The 25,156-nt window shown below is 38.9% G+C and overlaps 2 protein-coding genes across 3 annotated transcripts; one reads left to right on the top strand and one right to left on the bottom strand.

Annotated features, from left to right (window-relative positions):
• Positions 1 to 2,803: 2,803 nt before the first annotated feature.
• LOC110976787 (3-oxo-5-alpha-steroid 4-dehydrogenase 1-like) lies at positions 2,804 to 10,753 on the bottom strand. 2 transcript variants are annotated; one of them, XM_022230359.2, is made up of 7 exons: positions 10,285 to 10,753; positions 9,667 to 9,927; positions 7,900 to 8,076; positions 7,258 to 7,424; positions 6,867 to 6,968; positions 5,755 to 5,908; positions 2,804 to 4,350 (listed from the first exon to the last, which is right to left on the bottom strand). In XM_022230359.2, the coding sequence occupies exons 2-7, from the start codon at positions 9,819 to 9,821 to the stop codon at positions 4,284 to 4,286; spliced, it is 822 nt and encodes a 273-aa protein (XP_022086051.1). In that variant the 5' UTR covers positions 9,822 to 9,927; positions 10,285 to 10,753; the 3' UTR covers positions 2,804 to 4,283. The 2 variants fall into 2 exon arrangements, with proteins under 2 accessions (XP_022086051.1, XP_022086052.1); XM_022230360.2 differs by lacking the exon at positions 10,285 to 10,753 and having other exon boundaries at positions 9,667 to 10,143.
• Positions 10,754 to 11,016: 263 nt separating this feature from the next.
• On the top strand, positions 11,017 to 25,152 carry LOC110976786 (uncharacterized). The gene is made up of 5 exons (XM_022230358.2): positions 11,017 to 11,374; positions 13,937 to 14,219; positions 15,942 to 16,154; positions 16,775 to 16,995; positions 21,901 to 25,152. Exons 1-5 carry the CDS (start codon positions 11,186 to 11,188, stop codon positions 22,150 to 22,152), a joined length of 1,158 nt encoding a protein of 385 aa, XP_022086050.1. The 5' UTR covers positions 11,017 to 11,185; the 3' UTR covers positions 22,153 to 25,152.
• The last annotated feature ends 4 nt before the right edge of the window (positions 25,153 to 25,156 follow it).

Raw genomic sequence — 25,156 nt, 5'->3', positions numbered from 1 at the left:
GTGCCTATTTTTCAAGATTGCTCCAAAACCTGTTTCGGATGGGATGCACATGGAAATGTGTCTAGTGATTTTGTCTCTTCCTACTACAGGCTTCACTTGGCAGCTCGTTCGCTGCCTTAATTTATAACACAAGACATTTCGATAAATATATTCCAGTATATTTTGTTAGTTAAGTAATGTATGAAATACCCTAACACCAACTTTGAGGGTCATTTTGATATGTGTAAAGATATTCTTTTCTGTAACCCTGAGTAACGATGGACTCTCCCCAAAAGGTTTTACTGTAGATTATAACCCAATTTACGGATGCATATTTTGAATTTAAAGTTTTTTCTTTTTTTTATTTTATTATGAATGCATCAACGGTGCTCGTCAGTAAACAAAGCAGGAATAAACAGGAATTCTCCTGGTCGACCTTCACCTTGTTTGGATAAGGTGTGCTTTATTACATTTGCCTGATTGAGAATATGGTTGGGCAGGAGAAAACGCTTCAGATTGCATCCTGTGAATGCATCCTCAGCAATATGGCCGTAGTGACGAGTATCCATGATTCTTGAGAATTTGTCAAGCCGCGATGGGGAGGGTTATAACGCTCTTTTGATTGAATAGCCTATCCTGGTCAGAAATTAACATCTGACGCGAAGAAATTGTTGTAACTTAATGCCTTGCAATCCCAAAGGCAGTTCGCAGCGCCAAGCTTGTTGGTTTAAAGCTCTTGCTTCCTGCTTTTCAGAATGAACTTCATAATTACTTCATTTAATTTTAATATTATCATTTTAAAATTAATTGTATTACATCTGTCAGTTTTTTGTTCGTTTTCAACTAGCACTGTTCGCATTTTGTGTGTTTAAGTTCATGTTTGTTGAGATTTTATGCATTTTGTTTTACATGTTCTTTCTTAAGCTTTTCTGTTATATGAAGTATGTTTGCAATTCCTTTTAATTAATATTAATTAATTAGTTTATTTTTAATGTAGGACCCTAATGAAAACCTAACCTGCTGGTAAGGTTACCGTGGAAAAATAAAGGTATCCTGAAACGTTTCTTGGGAACACCGTGTCCTCGTGACTCGGTTGTGTTAAATACGTGACTCAAAAACAAGTTGACTTGGCCTCGGACCGGAGCGTAAATACGCAACGCAAATTGCCTGTGGCAAAAAAGCGAACGATTTGTCCCAGCAATTTGTTATTTTAAATCCAACTTGGGGCAACAATACCTGGTTTTATCGGAACTCTCAAAACAAATTTAATTTCAAAATGGCTTTAGCCATTTCTTTTCGACGCGAAGAGAGGAATGGCTTAGTGCCCCTACATCTGTCATTACAGCCTGTTTCACCGTTTTTTACACTACATTTAGCAATTATCGAGCGTACTTGCCGTAAACAATCGAGGGCTATTTTGATTGAAACCCAGAGAATCATTCAGACTGGTTGACATTTTCATTTTGTTTTTATTCTGGTTACAAGATGAAAATAAAGCCATGCATCTGAATTAACTGAATAGGCCTAATCTGAATCTGAACAGAATCTGAAAAGAAACATTAAATTTACGCACGCAGCCTGGCACTTTTTAAATATCTGATCTCAAAGGACTGACCTTGAACAGTGATTCATATTTTAGCCATTTAATTTCAGTTTGAACGGGAGACCAATCACATCATTTATTGTTCTGGAGCAGCAAAATTGTTGTTTTCTCGCCATGGTGCTGGTGCATTTTGAATGTCGCATTAAAATATCTTGAATACTACATCGTGCGGAATAGTTTGGTGCATGTATGGGCCTCGAGCTGGACTAAGAGAGGGCGCAATTTTCTTATCAAGGGAAGCTCCTTTGGGGTGCACCCTCGTATTTAGGCCAGAAATATTTCCGCCGGGCTCATAACAAAAGTTATAGACTAAAATATTCTATATTAGAGGGTCTTGAGAGCCATGGAACTGAGGAATTGAAGAAATATGAGACTGAACCTCGGGCCGGACTCAAGGCTTCCAATTCTGAGCAATTTGGAGGCAATCGGGTTTGAAAGTGGCACTATTTGAGCCATTTTGCCAAGGGATGATTTTTCAAAATGGCTATTGTTCTGGACAAGGACTGGTGAAAATTTCTCAAAAATTCAATGGTCAACCCCCCGAAAATTGAAAGGAAAAAGAAAGAGGACATGTGGAACATCATTTTTCTGTGCAGCCTGAACACCTGTGAGAGTTGTGAGTATTTAAAAAATATTTTCGAAGTATGGGGATTTATCACTGCTGTCTATGGGGTTTATTTTTTGTGGTTCACCCTCTGATCAGAACTGAACTTCGCTGGTTCACGAGCGAGATACCAGGAAATGCGGTCGTATCGCTACCAACAAAATAAACACTCCCAACCTGCACGGCTCTTTTCAATCGATGAGGGGATGCATCTGCTCGAGGCGGATATTAAAACCGCCGAACGTCTTAACACAACATGTTCCCTTTTCCATTTGCAATATTACCGTCACATCCGTCACCATAACCCGATTAACCTAATCATTATTTAACTGGAAAGAGAAAATCGTTTCTGAGGAGCATGGGGTGTTTTCAATATGACATTCACAACAGGTAATGCAGGTTGAAAATTGATATGACATTATAAATGCGCAATACAAACCCTATCTTCTTCGTGTGGTTGAATGCTTGGTAACTTCTAAAAAATAAGCCAGTGGTAAGGGTGACGTTGGCTCTGACTTGCCTTGAGACACGTATTGCCGGGGTCTCCTATTTTCCAGGGGATCTTTGGCGAAATGTATACTTTAAATTGATGTATCGGGCTTACACAAGAAAAAATGTTTGTTTAAACGAGCCTTTATTAGGACTTTGAGCCTAATTATGAGAAAACAAACGGTACGAAGTCATAAGACGAGCACAAAAATCCTCAACATTACTCAAAATCGTGTCTTCACTATCCATCAAAGAGTCAGTTTGCATGTATCCCTTGGAAGTACACGTACAATGTAATGGTAGTACTACGGGTTGACTGCGACACATTCTTCTAGCTAAGTGGCGGGTGAGAGCGTTCCAGAGTGATTGCCGTTTCAACAAGGGCACATGTATTGGCACAGCTGTCGAATTCAAAACCTTGCGTCTGTTTTGAGGAATCTCAGACAGGCTTGATCTTAACCAAACGACCGCACAGCTTTCATGTCGCAGGAGAAATTAAAACTTGTCACTAACATATTGTTTGTCACATTCATAATTGTGTATCGTACTGAACAAGTTGGAGAGAAATCGCACCATAGCATTGATCATCATGAAATTTGATCGACTCGTCCTCAAAGTTGAAGGACGAAGTTTCATTTACGTCTTTGTATCTTACGGCCTCAAATAGAAAAGGCTTTCTGATCACTAGTCTCTGCTGATTAAAACAAAACCTTGATTTATTATTTATTTATTCATGGTCGTTACATTATGGCGGAGATGTTGATCCAGTGATGATGCTGGATGTTACAGTTGTAAATAACACAAATCTTAATACTGACAATCCTGAGAATAATTTAATCGGGTTAAATGATGGTGTTATGCTGATTTGTAATTAATTGAAGTATTACTTGATTTGTAATGAAAGCATTGTTTTGTGGTGAACATTAATAATGTTGAGTACAAGTTAAATATGTAGACGTAACTGTAGACGAACAGCATTACCAACGTTAGACAGTGATCCGGTGGTGGGATCTTGAGTGAACTCAGTAAGCTCAGCCTTGCTGACTTTCTCTGGAAGCCTCCTGCAGTGCCCCTGCCAAACTATGGCTTCAGGATGCTGATTTACTATCTTTAGATAACCCCAAAAATCTTGAATCAGGTTTTTAATCCTACCTTACGGTGTGTGATAAAACTCTGCGATTCATATGGATACAATTAAAAATTATAGTTATATCAAAGGGAAATAAAAAAATGTGTGGGGCCACAGTCTACTCTTAAAACCTGGGTTTTTTTATTACAGTCACCAATGTATTTACATAAAGATATTTTCAACTTACTAATTTGCATGAGTGATCTTTAAATAAAATCAGAAGGGCTTGGAAAGCCGCACATCTTTATTTTTGGTTCTTTTAATTAAGGCGAACACCTAAAATTTATTTTAAAACACAGAGGAATTTTTCCCCCAAAACTATCTCTTTAAACGAAATTCATGGGATTCTTTTTAAGACACTGCATAGAACATTAGACGGAATTAACACAATGATTGATGTGTGTTTAAAGGTGATGATGTTCCAAGTTGTCTGCTCCTTTGTCCTTCAGCACACAGTAAAAAAAGTCATGCCACTACCATCAAATGAGAAAAGGAATTACTGCCTTTCTGCTTTTAGGGTAATCCTCGAATTTTGCCAGGTACCATCTGAAATAAGAGAGAAAAAAGCATTTCAAATTACTTTTATATTTCAGTGAACTTATCTCGTCCATTAAACCGAGAAAGCGAAACGTGCTTAGGTCCAAGATATCGTGGTTTTGTGTCCGTGACGTTCAGACGGTTTATTAGATTTTGATGTTAAGTAGCTCTATGTACAGCGTGTACCCAAAGCATGGTTCTTGACCAAAATCCCCAGTTAACACAAGTACTGAAAATTGAGTTCGTGGCACTTTTCAATAACGCTGGGCAATGTTTTTGCCATACATTTGGTACCAGGTGAATCACTTAAAAGAGCAGAACACTAGGTTTAACAAACTGTAGTACAAAAACAGTTTTTTTTACAACCGTTGGATAAATGATTTGCCGATAATTAGGAGAAAATCAATGCAGTTGGGTTATCTCTTTGTCCATTAGTTAGGCAATTCACCTGGTACCCATGACTTTGGGCAAAAAAGTGCCCAGCGTTTTTATAGTGTATGCGTCGCACGCAGTTTGTCTTGGTGCACAACACTGTCAGCAGTTATACACAATGATTAACTACATTCGAGGTAAAGGCTAACATAGACAAGACAGTCCTGTCAACAGGAAGAGGACAGAAATATTCTCATGAAAATATTATTTTTCAAATTTCATAGAATGATTCAAAAATTGGTTTTCGTCTTTTGCAAGATTTTAAATGTAATCTGCATAAAATATTGCACATTTGTTTAACATGTACAAAGGGCTGTGCAGTTTTGTTAAAATGACTCAAAGATTACATTTCCATTAATGAGAATTCGACAGCAATAGAAGTAAGTACCAATCAAACAACAAATATCCAAACCTATCTATATTCATTTTGAAATCAAATTGTTCTGGTGAAATTCACGTTATGTTATGTTATTATGTTATTTTCTATCGGGTAAAAAGTGACAAAAACCACTCGAATACCTATACTGTTTAGGAATAGGCCTATCTAGCCTATGGATTTCCGGGAGTAAAAAAAAAAGATTAAATACACAGCACCTGAAAGCCAGATATTTGATGTTTAAAATGGACGTTATTTATTTGCACAGTTTGGTGTATTAACAACATGTGGCTTTGAACCGAAACAGAACATCATCAATGCAATTTGTGTTCATGTGAATTTAATAGGGGTACATATGTACATGTTCTACATGACTCCTGACTATGTCCAGCTGAGCTGGCCGATATGGGCTACCATCAGCCGTTTTATCTGTACTCGTTGAAAGTCGTTTCCATGGAGTGTCTCCACCTCGCCGCCTTCTGTTCTGTTCCACTCCGGTCCATTCCAATTTGGGGTTTTCTAAGGTATCCAACTACATTTAGCCCCAAAGGACCGTGTGTCTTCCTTTAACACTAAAGGGGAAATATAAACAATACCACCCTTACCGATGATGTGCAAACGCCTTGATCACACCAATGTAACCGGCAGTAAAAAAGGCAAATGCCGCGGTATGCAGAGTCCAGCATGCAAGGGCGAAGCCCGTCCACTCTACGATCTCACCAAAGTAATTCGCTCCAGACACATATTCAAACAGCCCCCCTGCAGTGAGCACAATACGTAATAGTTCTTTTCGTTATCGAACTATATCATGTTCATTGAGCACTTAGGTATAATATTTTGTCTGATAATAGTGCTCCACGCTATAGAACAGTGTGTTTCACTTGATAGTATTTCCCTTCCCAGAATCAGCATTTAAACCCATATACACATGTATTTATAAAAAATACCCAACACCGGCGAACCTCCAATTACAGGGATTTTTTTGGAAAGACATAAACAACAGACCAGGTCAGAATATCCAGAAGATTCCATGAAGTATACTTAGATAGCGAAAGCAATTAGGCATAAGAGAAATTAGATGCTTCGATTCATATTAGCAACAAGTTTCTTTTGCTGCTACACGCTGACGGTGTGTATGAATAAGAAAATGAAAAAGCCAACCCACCAGATTTCAATGACATTCTCATTACTTTGTTAGATTTGATGAAAAACAAGTTATGTGTTTTATGTGCAACCATATCAAGTCTTTGTCAGAGATTAGTGCCGATCAACTCACAGACGGATACGCCTACGCAGTCTATAAGAACAAAGACACGTTTTAAAGCAAATAAGAAAGACTCGTTCAAATATCATTTCAAAGGGCATGCAGTCACGCGGCTGAAAAATTTAGGTGATTGGTCAATCTTGAACGATTGAGCCTCATATCCGATTCTGACGACGGTTATAAAACTGACGTTCATAAAAGGGATTCCCCAAACATTCCTTTCCCAATAAGCTCGACAGTTTGATTTAAAAAAAAATGCAATCAAAGTTTCCAATGCGACACTTTGTGCAAAGATTATAACTTGATTTCGGTGTTTATTGAAGTGGTAACTGATAAATGTTCGACAAGTTCACTTCCATGTTATGTCTGTGCATAAAATGCATTGCACTTTTCTGTTGTCCAGGCCCATGATGTATTGAGAATACTGCATTTTGGTTTAATTAAAACTCATACCTCTGGGTATTTTGTAGCCGGTCTCTCCAGGTTTCCTAAGATTCCTCAAGATATGATCGGAGTGGATGTTGATGGCCATTCCAATGAAGAAGAGAGCCACACCTATTAAAGTTAGTTTATTAATTATTATAACTACCCCCCTCGTAATCTTAAACAGCACGTTGTTAAACTTAAAAATTTGGGAATATTTCCAGGATTTGTCTAAGATTTATGGGCACAGCTACAGGCAGCCAACAAAAGAGGCAAATTCAAGCAAATTTCTAGAGTCCGTTCCGTTTAGGTCAGGCCATTATAAACACCATGTAAAACCTCTTCAAGTGACGTGCAATGAACGGTACAATCCCCCTACGCCCTCCGTCACATAACAGGTAATTCATAAACTGTTTCTTACCGATAACAAATCGTGGGTCTGTTAACCAGTCAGCGTCATACACTGCGTACTCGGTCTGGTAACGGCCAATCATATAGCCATTCAGTGCACAAAAGGTAGCCGACATTCGAAATACATGCACCGGGATTTTGCTGGTCCCATTTAACAGTAATCCAAAGATAAACGTCCTAAAACACAGAAAAAACCTGCGGCTTAAAAAGGTGACCTTTCCATTTTTTTATGAATGGTATAGTTTTACCAAGGGAGTAGTTATACTGATGTACATTTTTATAGATCGAGTGATTTTCAAAAAGGGTTTAAGATTGTGCTGTTGGTCACGATATCACAAATTAAACATTCAAGCACCATGAACGTTACTTTGTGCTAATTTCTACGGAGAGTGGCTTCAATATGTAACGTGAAATCAACACCCATGCTTCGACTGAATTCGTACAAAAGGTTATAAAATGTATTTTTATTTCCAAAACTGAGCATCACTGTTCGTCGGACTCCCGCTGCGACATTGCAGGACGTTTACGAATGTGGCAAGACACTTTTTCCCCCAACTTGTCACTCTAAGCGACAGTTTGGTCTGTTAGCTTTAAATTTAATTTGAAGAGTCTAAAGCTGCCCCTACCCTTCTAAATACCCGTTACTGCTTACCTCTGTAAATAATGGATAACCATGAGTGTCGCAAGGATCATGTTTATGTGTGTGGCGTTCCTGCTAACATACATGCAGAAACATGGAATGATAAACGCACTGGGATAGGTGAGCAGGGAGGCTAGCTTGTTGCTCATCAGAGGTGAATTTGTGGACCGAACTCCGGAGGATAGGTACCTGTTTAAATAAAATAAAAATTGGGCCAGCAAAAAATTACAGGATTCACCTCAGGTCCTGACACGTCATTAAGCATTTACTGCATTCCTTCTTTCACCTTTCTGGAAAAATCATTTCATTTCCATTAGGAAGACCAGGAGACCAATTCCATACATAGACAGCAAAATCTTCAAATATGCTGATAACACGATTTATTAGATGTCTCAAAGGGCGGGACTTATATCGTCACCCTGAAAGATACAATGGCAAGACATGACAATAAAACATACAATGCCATTCTGCGTGAACTGTCTTATCATGATTTATCTCTTTTTGGGGTGGGGGATGTTTGTTTGTTTGATTGTTTTGTTTTGTTTTGTCATTTTGTGTTTTATTGCCTGTTTTGTTTTCTGTTTAGCTACAAGTAGGTCCTAGCCTATATCAGGAAAAATCGGTAAGCATTTCGTGGAAACTTAGGCAAACAAAAAAATATGCGGAGTTTCATTTCACAGAAGAGCAATTAAACTAACGACTCTTTCTGAAAACAGTTTCTTGATTAAAATTAGACACTCCATGTTCTCTGTTTGTGCTTGCTTAAATCTCGGTCTGCACCCATACATAATACAGCTAAATGTACGTTGAATTGTTCAAGCTACAGCAACAGTTTCCACTTTCATTGGGGCGATGATAACCTATAATCTTTGTGATAGTACACCAAAAATAATTTGATCGGCTAAAGATTCATCCTTTTGCAAATTGTATTTTGACGATATAATCCATCATTGACAAAATATTAATGTCACTTTTTTCCGTACTTCTAAGGACGCCTGCAGTGCAGCAGTAGACTGAATGCTGTTTTATCTGTAGAATACGTTTCTTGAAATCGTTTGTATAAAGATTGGGCCTTTGAGGATACATTCAAGCCGTTTCTTTTATCATCATGTTACACCCCTCCCTTTCGAATGGAAAAACTACGGATAGGCTACACAAGCCGTTGTAAGTGCCTGATGCACAACCCCTTCGGCTCGTGATAACTTCCACAAACTTCTACACGCACGTGTACAGGTGCAGCTCCCCAAAGAATTGTTGTTGCGTAAAAAACTCTTCTTTGTGCACAAAGATCTAAGTACGCGACACGTGTGCGCCTAGAGAAGCTAATGGCAGATGGTTGATGCCCACACACGTCTATAATACTGTTAATTAACAGCGCGTTGTCTGACCAGTACTTACATGAACTGCTTGCATTACTTTACACATATTGTATCTTTCCACATACATGTAGGCCTATGCATACTGGCCTGACACGTTCAAAATCTCAGCCTAACTATTGCATGCTAGATATCTGACCGGGTCATCTACACATTGGGTGTCCATGTTTCCCGTCCTTGTTACATTTAGCGCATGATTTAAGTTTAAAACACATTCCTTGTTTTCCAAGAGTGAATAAAATATTGCAAATTATCTGCCAAACAAATGATAATTTGAAGTCAATTTTATTGATACATTTCCTTGTCAAATTACATAGGTCAGGTGTAACAAGGACAGAAAAGTGTCAGACTTTTATAGAGTGCCCCAACTGTGTACTTCAGTGGACAACCACATTTTCTTTACCTAGGGGACTCGGGTGTTTTATTTTCAAGAGTGGTGTATGTCCCGAGGAGCACCATCAGAACGGCAATCGATCCCAGGATTCCTCTCTCGTATTCTCCAATCCAGCCTAGCATATCGCCAACAGCAGCTCCTAGGTGCGACAGTACCTCCATCATGGTGGCAAGTGCTTGTCGACTATAGCAAAATGAGTCACGGATATTACCTTCACAATCACTGGCGTTCACCGTATCGTCGAATGTGTCGATTTCGCGCCGTATTCACCTGAGTATACGAAAGGTTAGAAGGAGAACGGTGGGTTTGTCGTGTGTTCGATCTTTACCCTGCATTCCTTCCACACTCAGTTATCTCTTCAAACTTTGAGCTGACAATTAAAGTTGACTGACCCAGGACATAAAACAAACACTTTACCAGTGCTATTTTTAACACTGAACGTGAAATTTTTACCCAACACAGGCCTTCTTTTAAAAATAGCCCACACCATTATGGTCCTGTTGGATAGTTGAGGCAAGTTATATTTTTGTATACTGGCAGGATCAGGCGCGGATCCGGGGGGTCGACCCCCGCCTCTGAGACAAAAAAAAGGTTGAAAAATGAAGGAAAACGCTAAAATAAGTGCACCGATCCGCTTCGAGAAGCAACACCCTCTCAGCAGTTGAACAGAGCCGCACTGGTTGGGAGTAGTCATTTTGTTGGTAGCGATATGACTGCAACGCTTGCGTTTCCTATAGCCGTTCGTGAAACAGCGATGCACAGTTGTACCGAAGGATCATCCATTGCTAAGGAAAGAACGCTCCCTCTTGGTCCAGCTCGAGGCCCATAACAAAAGAATGTATATCATGATTCATCGTCGTTTCTGCTTGTCCACAAAAAAATCCTTCTTTAATGTGGTCTCAACTCTGTGTGCAACAGTCTTATTAACACTCGTGCACGTTTCTTTATCACATTTTTATTAGTATGATGCGTAACTTGTTTTTCTTGCAATGACGTGAAGAAATAGCCCTGCGATCTTTAACCGAAGTTATTATCATAATTGTCATTAGTTTTAACAGAACATGTCGACAATGACGTCATTGGCATTAGTTGGTTATGAGGTGTGAAGAGGTGGAGGCCTATGCAGAAATTATGCCTCAAATAAATTACGCCATGCACATGTTGGGCTGATAGACTTAGCCAGACATAACTGAATAAACAATAATCAATAAGGGGAAAAATCAATAATTGTGGGATTGCTTCGTTTGTGTTTAGAAAATATGTATTGTTTAATATACATGTACTCGTTGAGTGACCTCCGCGATAATGACAGATGTTCCATAGTTAGTATACCATGAAATATGGGTCTTTATAAAAGAAATCACTCGTATTGGTAACACATCGTCGACAGTTTTACGTGGACATAAAACAACGCAATACTAAGAACTGAACATGCAACATTTTTTTTGTAATTGATTGTTCCATTTACACCACTCTTTTTGACTCTCTAGTCGTCGAAGCAGCTCCAGATTTCTGTCCGACGGACGCAATGTCTGTGGTGTCAGGATCCCGATCCAACCGCCACGCGTCCATCGCAGAGAGCCGGGGATCCTCAGCTAGTGACCGGCCGGTTCCTCTGGCAAGGCTCGCTGAAGGTAACAACTACTCAGGAGACTCTGTGTCCATGGCTACAGACGGAGGAAGGAGGCAGGAAGGCTTTCGCCCTGACCCCAACGAAGTGAGTAGAAAACCCCCTCTTCTTCCTGTCAACATCTGAAAGATTTGTGAAACCCAGTTCTTCTCCTGAAGCTGGTCCTTGGTTGGAAGGTTATAGAGAAAAGTTAACTACTTTAATTAATAGTCTTGAGTTTGAGGTCAAAGTGTAAACAGATTCGCTGTGAAAAACACATCGCTTTCATACGATTTAGCAAATCAAATTTACTTCCCAGCATACTGAAAGGTAACTGGGCAGGTGGAGATTTCCAATGTAACATTTTCAAATGGAATTCACAGGTTACAGTATAAAAGGGTTTTGCTTTTTTTTTTGCCTTATTTCCAAAATGCAATAACCTCACAAATTACCCCATTAGACATCTCCAAGATTTAGCTAGACTGCCTTGTTGTGTATTACATTAAAGGGAAAATACGCTCAAAGCTAATAATGGTTTGTAATGAGAGTAACTAATTATTTAGTTTAATCAATTAGAAAACAGAAAACGAAGTATAGCAAATAGACTATAAACCGCAACATGTGAGACGTTTTTCGCTTTATCTACTCCAAGTCAACTTTAAACCTACCAATTACACGCATAAATGGTACCGTTTGAATTCGTGTATGCCAGCACCTCGGCTTGTAAGATCTTTGTCCGGGTAGTTGTTGAAAATACATGTTGGCGTTGTATACCATTGATACTACTTTGATTCTTCAAAGTAAAATTCTGGGTTGCAACCTTGTAGGGAAAACCAAAAAGAAGGAAAATGAATATGGACTCACCGCATCCCGTTGGATCTTGTCAGCTTCTCGACGTAAAGCCTAACAATGGACAGGGAATGAGATTTTTTAGTCCTGTGCTGTTTCATTGTCATTTCTTTCTTCGCAGTCCTTTGTATACGACAAAGAGAAGTTTGCAAAAGGTAGCTTCCACACATGCAACGTGCTTCTTAATTATTTTGGGTCGCTTACATCCTATACGAACTTTACGTAGCCTGAAACCATTCAGTTTGAAAATCCATATTGTTCCCACAACAATGCGCTCTTATAGTGCACAATTGGCATTCTTATAAACCCTCCGTGGTACAATTTTTTCAAACCCTGGTTCGTGGTACTGACTGATGTAAGGAGCTCTGCAAGTTCCATCGATTGTGTTGAGGTTCTGATATATTTCATATCAGGGTGACATTTTGCAAGCAAGTCATTTTTAAATACTTCATCCCATCATCCACACTACACAAAATAATGTTATCTTAAAAGTAAGCGATAAACTATCAAATTATGTCGGCATCCAACTCCGAGGATGTCGTCATTCTATTGTAAATTATCTCAGCATATTAGTTTTCGACATCTTGCCTGCAATGATGTTATATCATCAAGCTTGATATGGCTTTTCTAGATCTCCGTACAGATATCAGATTTTTTTATTTTGATTGTACCACAACCCTATTGAATTTGGTTTGTTCTTCAAGGCATGATCCATACGAGAAGCATTCATTAAGAGACAGTTTTCCAGTCTCTCCGTCCATTATCATTCTGGTTTCTAAAAAAGAATCGGTAGAGGATAACCGAAACACCTCCCATCCAGATTATCGTCGACAGCAATCTCCAATTTCAACAACTTAAAAATATCCATACTTCTCTACCTTCTGTAGCAAAGCGTGAGGTAAACACGGCTTGCTTTGGCGCTGACAAGGTCTTCCAAAAATGTACCCATACAAGTGCGTATTTGTGAAAAAGAAAGATCTATTTAAAGTAATGGCCTGCCTTGATGAAGTTATGAGGTTATGCGACAACTCTGCGCATGTAACCCTGACGCTTGGTGTTGACGTTTTATTGGATTACAATATCGGAAAGCATTTGGATTACAATATAGGAAAGCATGAGCTTCCCTTGAAAAACCTTAATTCAAGCAATAATGGGATGGCCGCTTGATCAGAATAACTGCACGGACACATTTTACATTTTGAAAGGTCCACCCTCGCTTCTATAGGAAGACTAGCGCAGCAGGCCAAAGATCCGAACTTTCATTTTCGCGAATCAAAATGGAATGGGTGATAACCGTACGTAGACAAGTGCTTGGAGAAATATCCACCAGCCAAGGTTCCTTGTAGGAAACAGGATTTTCTGGTGTCTGATATTTTTCATCCATTGCAGCGGAAGTTTCATTTAACCTCATGTTTAAGGACCGCTATATTTTTCTTCCGGAACTGCTGTCCGGTTTGACAAAAAGAGCATTAGAAGTAGGAGTAAGCTTTAGACATGCGCTTTCCGAGTTGAAAGTGTCTAGAACCACAGAAATCATCGAGTGAAATACCCAACGCTGTCTACGTTTTTATGTTCGCGTGATACCGTTTGGTTTACCATTATAATCAGGGATGTGCATGTACCCTTTCTGTAGTGCTGCCGTTTTCATTTCCTTCAAAAAAGGGCATTGTGCGCTGAATACGTCACTAAAATGACACGGCGAGAGGGTAGCTATGCATGTAGTAGTGTAGTGATCGACACACGAAGCCGAGGTTGAAAAAAACATGGTCCCATGCAGTAATCTATCCATACCCCATTCGCTTTCCCCAACTTGAATCCAAGGTCATAATCGCCCAACAAATGACTCGCACCCCCAAAGTTGACCGATGGCACGTATCCACGACGCCAGGGACGGTGATCAACAGCCAGCCGGTCCCACCCTCCTGGATACCGCATCAGCTGGACCCCGTCTCCAGGGACGAGTTCGCGGAGGTCGTCAGGACGCACACGAGCAGCGGAAAACTCAAGTTCGCTGTCAGCAGTGAGATCGAGAGGGGCTCCAAGGAATTAGGAGAAGGCCGGAGCTGGTTGCCGGAGACAGTGTCTTACGGAGAGTTCCTTGCAGGTATAAAATGGGTGTACAATTAACCCCTCCCAGTTAGGTTATGTAGTCCACACACCAAAAGATCGGATTTATTGAGAGAGCAATGCGCTCCGTTAGACATGGTCACGTGACCAAAACGTTTCCGAAAATCCTTACTGTATTTAAGTCTACTCTGTGTTGCCTCAAATTTTTCCACATGGTATACGATTCAGGCCTTTTACTCTTGCATAACGGTGGTTTTTAAAAACCGTTCGACACGTGCAAGATACATCCACGGACGTAAATAAAAATCCTGAACTTGCAACGCCTTTGTATGAAAAAGAAGCCAAGCAGCAGCCATTTTACCGAGCCGAATACAAATGCGTGGGTTCGCTCCCTTCTATTGACGTCAGGAAGAAGAAAGGCGGGCATTGCCAGGAAAGCTTTGTATTCGGCTCGGTAAAATGGCCGCGAGTGGATCCAACAGTCTCTACAAGCTGATTAAGGGCACTGCGAGTCCAGATTTTATTATACACGTCCGTGGATACATCCCAGGCATTACGTCACACAACTTGCCTTACGTCATGTTCTGTTGGTTTGTGATGGATACTGGATCTACAAGTTACATATGTCAGGGTGGAGCTAGTTCGATCCAGGACCAGTAGTTAACTTGTGATTGGTTATTGACAACCAAGCGCATGTGGTGTGACGTTCAAGTGCGAACGACTCTGATCAGCCTTTGTCAGGTCATTTTGGCCTGTGAGGAGAACAGTAGCCGTAGGAGGGCAAAAATAACAACAGATAAGTGAAATGATTACAAATAATGACATAATTACATTGTTTTTTTCTAACAACTGGTCCTATCTGCGTTGTGCTATTGGTTGCGAATAGTCGACGAGACTAGTCCAATTATCGTCGACAAGAGTGCATTAGGTCAGAATTAGTCGAACTATGGTATGGTTAACTGTGGTCTTTGATTAAATTTGCCAATGATTATTAGGTTCAGGAACGAGACTACTTGCTCATTGAATCCGGATGTATATCTCTTTAAATGCAAAAGGTGAAAATCTCGCCCTAAAAAATAGTGATTCCTTTATAAAACCACTCCAAAATAGTGAAAAGCACTCTTAACGGGTGAAAACCACTCCAAAAGAGTGAGATTTCCACTTTGCCAAAAAGCCATAAAAAGGACAACTCGAAAAAGATTTTCCTTTATATGGTTCCTCTTGTAAAGTGTGTTTCACTCTTTGCGAGTGGTTCACTCTTTCACTCGTTTGGAGTGGTTTTTCACTCCTTTGGACTGATTTCATGAGGGACTCATCCCTTTGAGAGTGAGTTTTCACTCTTTTGCCTTTAGAGAAAAGCTAATGCCTACGCCATTTTCGGGGAGCAGTTGAAACAAGAATGTGCAAGGTCATGCAAACCAAACCAGGGCACAAGTTAAAACAATAAAAAGAAGTTCAGTCATGATGATCCACATCGGTATTCCAACAGCGCATGCCCAAAATGTCTGCCGCATCAGTGCCATTGATCTCCATTATCAGCGCCGCCCTACACGGACTCGCGCGCGTTCTTTGTTCCCAAATGACCTTGTTTTATGTGCAGGTTAAACTTTCCAATGTCATATGATTGGGTGAAATTGTAAACAACTTTATTTTGTAAAAACACTCCAATACTTACTACAACGAATTTAAATATCCATGACTATTGTTACTGCCGTTTCTTTCACTACTTTGATAGAGCCATCTTGTTCCCCATATGCAGATATGCTGTACCCCGACGAATGTTTCCTCCTGCACGGCCAGTCCTTACCCTTCACCAATGTTAACTTCCACGTTTGCGAGGAGTGGGTGCCGGAGCCGCACCGCTGGGGCACCCATAAAGCCCTTAGACCCCCAGTGAAGGGACCGATGCTTACCGGCCGAGCGTTTTTGACCAATCACAGGCTGATTCTCTTTTCGGCTGAAAAGCAAAAGGGTGTGTACGTAGCCTTGAAAAGCAAATGGGCCACACATACATGTACTTTTTAAGTTCAACAATGGTTGAAATGGAGCAGGGCCCTTTATTGTGCTGAGGGTGAACTGGTTCTCTGTTTTTCCATTTTTCGTTTTCATCTTGAATGGTTTATTTATTTGGCTTTAAGTAGTTTCACCATAATTTTTTGCTTTCTTTGGATTTGTAAAAGCGATCGTTCTCGAGAACATGATTCTAATTTGTCTATAGCATGAAAAACGTCTACTGCCAGTTAAAAATAAAAACTTAAACACGTCTTTACAGTGCCAACTTATCTTTGAGTTTTTTGTAACATTTTTTGCGGGAATTTGAACGAGCGTCTCGAATCTCTGTAAATTAATCCTCAAGTCATTTTTAATATGAGGAGGATATATGGGCGTAATATATACAGTTCGGGTTAACATGCTTTGCGTACTTGAAAATTGACCAAAACACACATTAATTTTTGTTACTAAGCACCCTTTGTTTTGTACATAAGGTAAATATGCATCAAATATTACTTAGTTATCACCATTAACGACTGTTCTGAGCAAATGTTGGGTCAAGAATATTTCATTTTTTCTTTCCATATTGAATATTTCTAGCAACATCTTTTAGAAAGCTAACACCCCGGTCAACAGGCTCCGGTTCGTCGAAGCCCGATGGGTACCAGCTGACAACGACAAACCAGGAGACAGTGCACTTCCAAAGCGTACCACTGACGCATTTCAGGAACGTGGAGCTCCTGGTTGCCATGGGAACGAGCTCCGTCACCAACATCGTGGGTCGGAGGCTTTTCTGCTGCGTGCCGTTGACATGCTGCACGGTAAGAACATGGAAGGACTTTTTATCTAATTTAGGGTTAGGTCCCTATTGCAATTACAACAAGGCATGTAAGTCCGACTTCCATTAAAAAAACACCCATTAAACACTGCATAAATTCCATGTGGTACTTGAATTTGTTTCTTCATACATAGTTGAAAAGTCACCCAGGAAAAGAAACGTGAAGAACAAAATAAAAAGAGGTTAATGAAGTGAAAAGGAAAATCAATCATTCCCAAACTGCGTAAGGTTCACGGAACGAAAAAACATGCAAATCAAGTTAAATGCGCTTGTTCGATTATACCGTCTGATGAAACGCATCGAAACTCACCGAAGATGGTTGTTAACTGAAGGTTTTTTTATTTTCATCGATAAAATATGCACAGCAACATCATGCCTAGTGAACTCCTTTTGTATGCTTTAAATCTACACGTCTCATTTCGGGCCGTGTAGCTACCAATGGATTGAAATTTTAATGCAGTTTTGCAGTCTACGAATACTGCTGAAATGTTTCGTATCACACAGACATATTAACTATTCTGGAATTTTGTCAAATGAAGAATCCTTCGAGGGAAGTCAGACATTACTCACTTTAACAAGCAACCTTGATAGTACCGACGAAGGAGTGCCCAATTTTATTAGAATGTGAAGGAGATCAATTAATAAGTTGCAAACATCCTTGATCGCAAGCTTGTCTACATTTATACAGCCAGCAAGGAATAGGCCTAGGACAAAGCTACCCACCTGCGTGTCTAATCCCTTTACACACGCTACACTATATGCAAATCCCCCAAGACATCCGAAAAGAATTCCTGAGATTCCGATCAAACAAAGGCCTGGGGCGCTTTTCGTCCTGCATCTTGCTTTAAATGTAGATAAATTGGGCATGGCTTTCCCATTGAAAATGCTGTCAAATACAAGTGACATACTAATGTGAAAATGGCACTTTTTCAAATGCTTTTAAAATGGGAAAAAATCAAAATTAATTCGATGGGGATACTAATTTTCTTAATTGTGTAACTTTTCTCTCTGCAAAAAATTCCATTAAAAGGAATATATCATATCAAAATATTAAAGGAACCAAGAAATAAAAATATTTTTATAATTTTTTTTAAAAATCCTTGAAATCGCATTTGGGTTTCAATTAACCTTATTTGAAATTGTAGTTTTGCAATTTTAACCCATATTTTTATGCTTTTTTGGTTTTATGCTAATGCAATTTCCATATTCAGGAGCAGAATTACGATGTCATCCAAGGCACTGAATCTAAATGTTGCACTGATTTGTGCCCAGAAATTTTTTTATACACTGCTATGGCAGATTTCATTTTCTTTGGAAATTTATTGCTGTTGAAGTATATGGCAATAATCCAACAAAAATCCTTTTCAAAGAAATGTTTCCCAGATAGAAAATTTGGGGTTCACAATTTGAACTTGAAAGCATGCAACCTGAACCATTTCTTCCTTGATTTACATCAAAGCAAAAGCGCCCTCACTTGTCCAAAAATTCTTGGTAAATTTTTAATGTTTGAAAAAGTACACCGTTCAGTTCACGTAACTCAACAAAGATGTCAAACAGTCTTCATACATGGAAAAAGAGTACAGAGATACACAAAAAGTGATTCTAAGAAAAATTCATTTCCTGGATCCTTTAAATGCAGAAAAACTTAATTGCATTTAAACCCGTAAACCAAAAATTAAATAAAATTAAAGTCTACATTTAGAAAAATTATAAAATCCCAAAAAAGTATAAGTAATTACTATGTGCATCAGACAGAGTTGACGCACTTTCATAAGAAAGGTTTTATAAAGCTTGGTGAAAATTTCTATCAAGAAGTTCCCCCACCACATCAGACCAACCTCTATACCCAAACACACCATAAATTTCAAAAATATTGTATTTCTTGATATCTGGCCTTAAGTCAGAGAGATTGGACTTTATGTCGAAAACGTACCACAATCTTTGAAATGTTTATGTAGTGTAGTTTTGTCAATGAAACTGAATTGCTTTGCACACTGTCCAACTGAATATGAAACGTGGATAAAATTATTGTCTGGCACGTGCATTTTTTGGAGTATACCTTGCTATACTGACCCTGTGATATTGAGTTTCGGTCGTGCCATTCCGCCTTCGACATTTAATAACTGCAACCTATCGAGTTATTTTTGTCCAGTGTCTGCTCTCTACATAATTTTTCTTAGGATGTCATATATCACGCGAAGTAACATGACATTTCAGGAGACGTACCATGTCCGCTGAGACGAATGCATTTTCGAATCTGGATTTTTCTATTGGTAATTCCATGAATGGTGAGAGACTTGAAGGTGCGAGCACATCTGTGTAAATTGAACGTTGACCGTCAAAAATCACGTAACTGAAAATCCTCTATTTGTGTATTTACCAAGCGCCCATATCCACGCTACTGTTTTGTGTTCATCATTACTATCCCTACCCACCAGGCCAATAAACATCTCTAAACCCATATCTCACCTGCCTTCGAGTTTGCAGCTAGAGACTGCCATTTAACCCACAAATGGCTATGTCAACATAACCAGCTCTTGCCTTCACAGATATTTATTTAACGTGCTACCTGTTAGATTCGAACCACTGACCATATGACTAGGAGGAACAAATCGTTAACACTACAGGCCACACGATGCTTGAAACTTAGGATAGAGCGAACAATTTTCTGGAATTTTAATTCATTTGGGCGTGATTGCAAAAATCGAACTCAGCACCGGCATTTCTCTGCAGACCATTGGAGCCACAGTTCGTAGAAAACGTCTCTTTTAGGCCTTCTGTTCCTAAAGTACATTATATCTATTAATTTCCTCAAATAATCGTTGAGTTCGGGACTTGGGGATATCACTAAGTACAACATTGGTTGATAGAGATACGGTGATAGTATGGTTATTGTAAGTCGGCGGTGCCGTTCGTCAGAAAAATTCAGGGGTCACGTTATGAAGGGAAAGCAAAATTTCAAACTTCCAATGTAGCGTGTCCCTCTCCCCCAAATAAAACACCACCCAAACGTCACATACACTGTCTCTCAAAGTAATTGCAAAAAACCATTGATGTGGTACCAAATTGAAGCTTATTTTCGATGTTTTGACTGATATTTTCTATTATGTAAGGCAACTCATTGTTTTGTTCTTGCCAAATGAAGTTTAAACAATTTATTTCGCAAGTGTATTAACCACTGAACTCCATCCCTAATTGTTACACGACTGTATTGGTTCTTTGCTTTTTAGGCTTTTGGTTCTTCGCAAACTTGAAACTGTTCCAGACGTCGGTGGTTGTTTAATTAATTATGCCGTTTCATAGTTTAATGCGTTTGGTTTAGGGAAAGTACCAGTACTTTGGTAACTTTTTCAATTTACCTCCGTCAGTTTGTAACAAGGTGCTAATCTTATTTACTTCTTTGAACCATCTCAGGATGCTGTTTGTTGTTGGAAAATAAGAATAGGTTTTACAATAACAGAACAAAACCACGTTCGGTTTAGTATCCTCATTCTGTTGGCCTTTCCACAATTATTAATTATAACTAATTATAATTAATTATCATGATCTATTAAACTGCATCCAGTGGCATAAACATAGCAATTTGATTGAACAGGGCCAAACGTTGTAATCGTGATTTAAATTAAGTCTTCAGTTGTGAAAAGATTACATTCTAAGCTGCAGTTTGATTATACGAAACAACAATTTCACACTTTTTGGGAGACAAGAAACTTTAAGTTTGGGTGGGCGCAACTTGTATTGTGACTGGCCAACCACCTTAGTGGAAAGGTGGATACTATACTGGCAAACACCGCTTCCAAATTACGTTGAAAGGAAGGTGCAATCAAATGCCAAGTGTGAAATGAGTCAAGTTTGATTAAAATTGGATCAAATTTCATCCGAAGTGTGTGACCATGCACGCCAAGGAGCGGTAGAAAGCAACATCAGTGAGAAGCACTGGATTTGTTACAACCTTTCCTTTGCCTTTTTCTCCCGTACTGTGATTTTTCTGCATGTTCATAGTGACGAAGAGCTGCCAATCTCGGCAAATCCGCAGATTTTATTTCACATCATGCACACGCTTCGAGGTTGAATCTAAGCGTTTGAAATACTGGCAATTTTAATAAAAAGATTGGTTCCAATATAACGTACTACACAAAAACTGACTCGGAGGCTCCCTCATTAAGCAACTTCGGAAATTGTTACCGCACAAAAGTCAAACATTTCTTTTAATACGAAATTTAAACCAGTATACTCAGACTTGATCCCTGGATTCACTACTTCGATGTACAATCAAAAATGTGATCACGTTTGATTAAAATATACCTTCGAAAATCTGGCTTGTTGCATTTTTCATGTCTCTTTCACCAGGGGTACCTTTGTGTCACAACAGTACCACATTTTTGAAATGTATAGAATCAGCATGCCCAAATTTCGTTGGATACTGTAGTTAAACAATCCAAGATAACTGTAAACCCACGCTACTTAGTTATGTGTATGTAACTATAAAGTGTGACAAAAAAGACATTCTATAAAGAAATTTTCTTTAAAGAAAATCTTTTGTGACACTTCTGAGTCAGTCGACCGGCAAGAAAAACCTGCCGTGTTAAACGCACACACTTGGAATCTGTATATTAAGCAACACGATCTGGGACCGGTCTGGGCTTAAATTAACAAGAACTTAATTTACATCACGGTTTTGTAATGTTAACTTATTCTGAACAGATTGCAAATGAAATTCTATGTGAACAAGAGAACCTAGGTTCATTTTCATTTTTACCATTGTCAAGTGTCTCTCTTGTTAAAAAAAATCATCGAGTTAAAAGAGCACATAAGATGTTTATGTCATTCCATCTGATATGAAATTAACCTAAAGTCAGCTCGTTTCCTATTGCATTGTTTATTCTAGGTGTGTTACGAAGATGACATGTGTTCCAAATACTGGTACCCGCGTGACCAGTTGACCTTCGGCACCAATACCCGGATGTTATCCATGGGTGTGGTCATGCCACCGTGGGGAAATCGCAGCCTCATTGAGGTGCACGTGCCCTCTGATGTACCCCTGTCGTTGATGCGAGGATATATGGTGGAGCTTCAGCGGTACTCACCGGGAATGAGAACGACTGCACAAAAGCCGCAGGAGTCGGGCTATCATACTTGACTGTGACAGACTGATTTGACAAGAGATGGTGGCACATTTTGTCATAGATGTCAACAATCTTTGCTAATTTAATGGTTCATTCACTTAATCTTTTAAAAGGTGATCGTGACTGGGCAGTTTTTCATTCTATAGACCATAGTTTCATTTTCAAATATGCATTAAACGGTTTAGGATGCCAAATTTGAAGAAAGCTCACAATCATGGTTAGTAACAAATTTTGCTTCAAAATTGCATTTGCTCCTTTGCGTTTAAAATTTGGCATAGTGGCGTTTTATTATTTAGTGTTTTAATTGCTGCGTGGGATTTTTTCTTTTTCGTTTTATGGATTAGTCCCGCGCTGCTGTACTGACGGCTACCCATAGTTTACCAGCTACTGGTGAAGAATAGCAGAAAAAAGAGGTACAGCTAGCAAGAGTGTAGGTAAAAAAATGCAGCAAAGTAAAGGCACCTTTCCACATGCGTGTCAACAACTGCGCCAATGGCATTGCGTATCCGTCAAAATCGCTGCTGGGGCGAGTTGGAGGGCCGAACTCAACGCACAGGTCTGATATGTTAATGGGGTCGACTTCTGTGTCCACGAAAGTGACACTACGATGCCTCGTGCACGCAACGTATCAAAAAAACGTACATTATGGAAAGGCGCCTCAGGCACGTGCAAATAATACGTGCACCAAATCGAGTTATTCAATGTACAGTATATTGAATTCTGGGGACACCACTTGTATAGATTTTTTTTCGTTGTGTGGATCTTTGTTTGCGTAAGACTGTACAGTAGCCTCTTTGATCCACTGAAGGGCTCAGTTTCAAAATGGTCACAGTTGATATAAAAAATTACGCAAAGGATTGTGGGACGTACTGTTTAAATCCGAAAGCGTGAAATTAAGTTTGAGTGACAATCACTACAATCTGGGAAAAAGAACCCCTTTGAGTGGAAATTCAAATGAAATCCTGACCAAATGGAGGAAAAAATAAATTTCACTCCATTCATCTGGTCCCTTGCTTCAATCAGAGGGAGTGAGTTTTCACTCGAATGGAGTGAATTTTGTACTCTTTGGAATCATGAAGCGTACATATGGTACATTTCAAACTATTGCGTATCTGTAATTGCAGACCATGTGCAGACCAAGGAGGACTTAAGTTTCATATTTAATTTTTTGTCACATAAATTAAGGTGAATCTTTTAAGCCTTTCCAAATTTAAAACTTAATATACATGTACAAAACATTTCCAAAGATACTGGGAAAAATATTAGTTATTTAGGTTCAAGTTGGTACATCTACCACGATTTATTTGGACAAAGACGTGCTGCTAGAAACTTCTATTTCAATTTGTCATATAGAACATGTTTTCATTTGCCGTTTCACCTTTTTATTTTTTAATTCGCCATTGCAGAGATTTAAGTTAATCACAGAACCATGGAGAATACGAAACAATTTGAGGATATGCTTCAAGAATAAAAGAGTACCCAAGAATGACGAATCGTTTTAGAGTGAATATCGCTTTAAATCTTGATCAAAACAATTTTAAAAAGTACCTCTTCCAATGGAAACTCGAGTGAAATCTTGATCTCATGGAGAGAACAAATTTCACTCGAATTCGTTTGGACCTTAGTCTCAATCGGAGGGTTTCGAATTTCCCTCGAATGGACCAAATTTAAGTGTTTTCGAGTGCAGCATAATGATGATTCCTCTGTATATAAAGGACAAGTTATCATTCACCAATGGTGTCACCTAGAAGGTTGTTCCTCCAGTGAGTTAATTGCCTATGACAGCAAAATATCGTGGTCATGTCATATCGCGGTCGTAGGTAAAAGAACCTGAAAGTGAAAGGTCACACTGTGAGTTTTTGGAACCTTTACATGCAGCCACCTTCTATTACGTTTTATAATATTTGGAAAGAATGATTGCTAACTGAAACCACCCCAAGAACCAGTCATGTCAGAACTGCGCCTTTGTTTTCCTCAAATAATATTGTGGAAAAGTCACTTCTGGCATTATCGTTCTTTTAGTTCTTGTTTATGCACACTTGCTTTCACTTTATATGCTTATGTGAGAACGAGGATGAAGAACTTGACCTGACGCAGTTCCAGTCAGCAAAGGTAGTATTAGACTTTAAAATTTTTCCAAAATGCAGATTATTTATCCATTAAAGTTTATTTCCTTGAAAATGTAATTTGTTCTGTTTTAATTTCAGCTTCTACCTATAGATTGAAGTGTAAATTTTAATCTGCGTACAAGAACAGCGAGTTTCACAAGTCGTCATGCATTTGAAGCATGGAATATGTTATCCATAGGTCTAGATCCATCCTTGCCAATCGGAATTACGTGGGAACACGCTGACAGTATGTAGACGTAACCGTAGCTCTGGAAACTCGATACATGTATTTCTCTTTCAGGTTGGACAATTTTTTAGTATCTATTAACCTGCTGGTAAATGTTTTACAAAAGCCTTTTTCGGAGGTGACTTTTGAAGAGGTAAACTACGAAACAAAACTGCAAATTCAAAAATTAGTTCATGTTTTTTACCGTCTAAGGTTCCGGAAGCATGCATCAGTAAATCAACTTTCAGACTCTGCGAGGTCTTTTAAGATTGCCTGGAAGTAAATGAGGTCCAGCTTTCTGCAAGTACATTGTAATGGACTTTGCTCTTTTTTTTCTTTATTTCTTTTTCAGCTTTCAAATGTTATAGTTCCCTCATCCTTTGATAATTTTTGTATAATTTTTTGGATTCCATTTTTTTTGTTAACCTTTCAGCATTGTCCGGTCAAAAATTTTGTTCTTCATTTTTCGTTGTGTATGTATACCATTGACACGTTTGTTTCTAACATTCTTGTACATTTTGTTTTGCTATTGTAGTATAAACTTTTAATAAACGCAAGGTACATTGTCGAGCCTTTTTTATTTTCCCTTTCTGAAGTCTTCTCTGAATGGTTAAAACTCTTATAAATGTTGTGTATTTACTGGATATTTCTTCAAAAATAAACAGCGCCTCAGATGGAAACATG

The sequence above is a fragment of the Acanthaster planci genome, linkage group LG01 (genome assembly GCF_054643075.1).
Source record: "Acanthaster planci isolate LZ-2023a linkage group LG01, COTS_SCS, whole genome shotgun sequence".
NCBI lineage: Eukaryota > Metazoa > Echinodermata > Asteroidea > Valvatida > Acanthasteridae > Acanthaster > Acanthaster planci.
The sequence above is the reverse complement of the archived record's forward strand: the minus strand, read 5'-3'. Positions and strand labels throughout refer to the sequence as shown.

Coding starts and splice junctions, on each gene's coding strand:
- LOC110976787 (XM_022230359.2), bottom strand. CDS start 9,821: ATGATGGAGGTACTGTCGCACCTAGGAGCTGCTGTTGGCGATATGCTA. Junction 8,077..9,666: donor AAAACACCCGAGTCCCCTAG/GTAAAGAAAATG, acceptor TTATTTAAACAG/GTACCTATCCTCCGGAGTTC. Junction 4,351..5,754: donor AAGGCGTTTGCACATCATCG/GTAAGGGTGGTA, acceptor CTCTTATTTCAG/ATGGTACCTGGCAAAATTCG.
- LOC110976786 (XM_022230358.2), top strand. CDS start 11,186: ATGTCTGTGGTGTCAGGATCCCGATCCAACCGCCACGCGTCCATCGCA. Junction 14,220..15,941: donor TTACGGAGAGTTCCTTGCAG/GTATAAAATGGG, acceptor CCCCATATGCAG/ATATGCTGTACCCCGACGAA. Junction 16,155..16,774: donor TTCGGCTGAAAAGCAAAAGG/GTGTGTACGTAG, acceptor GAATATTTCTAG/CAACATCTTTTAGAAAGCTA.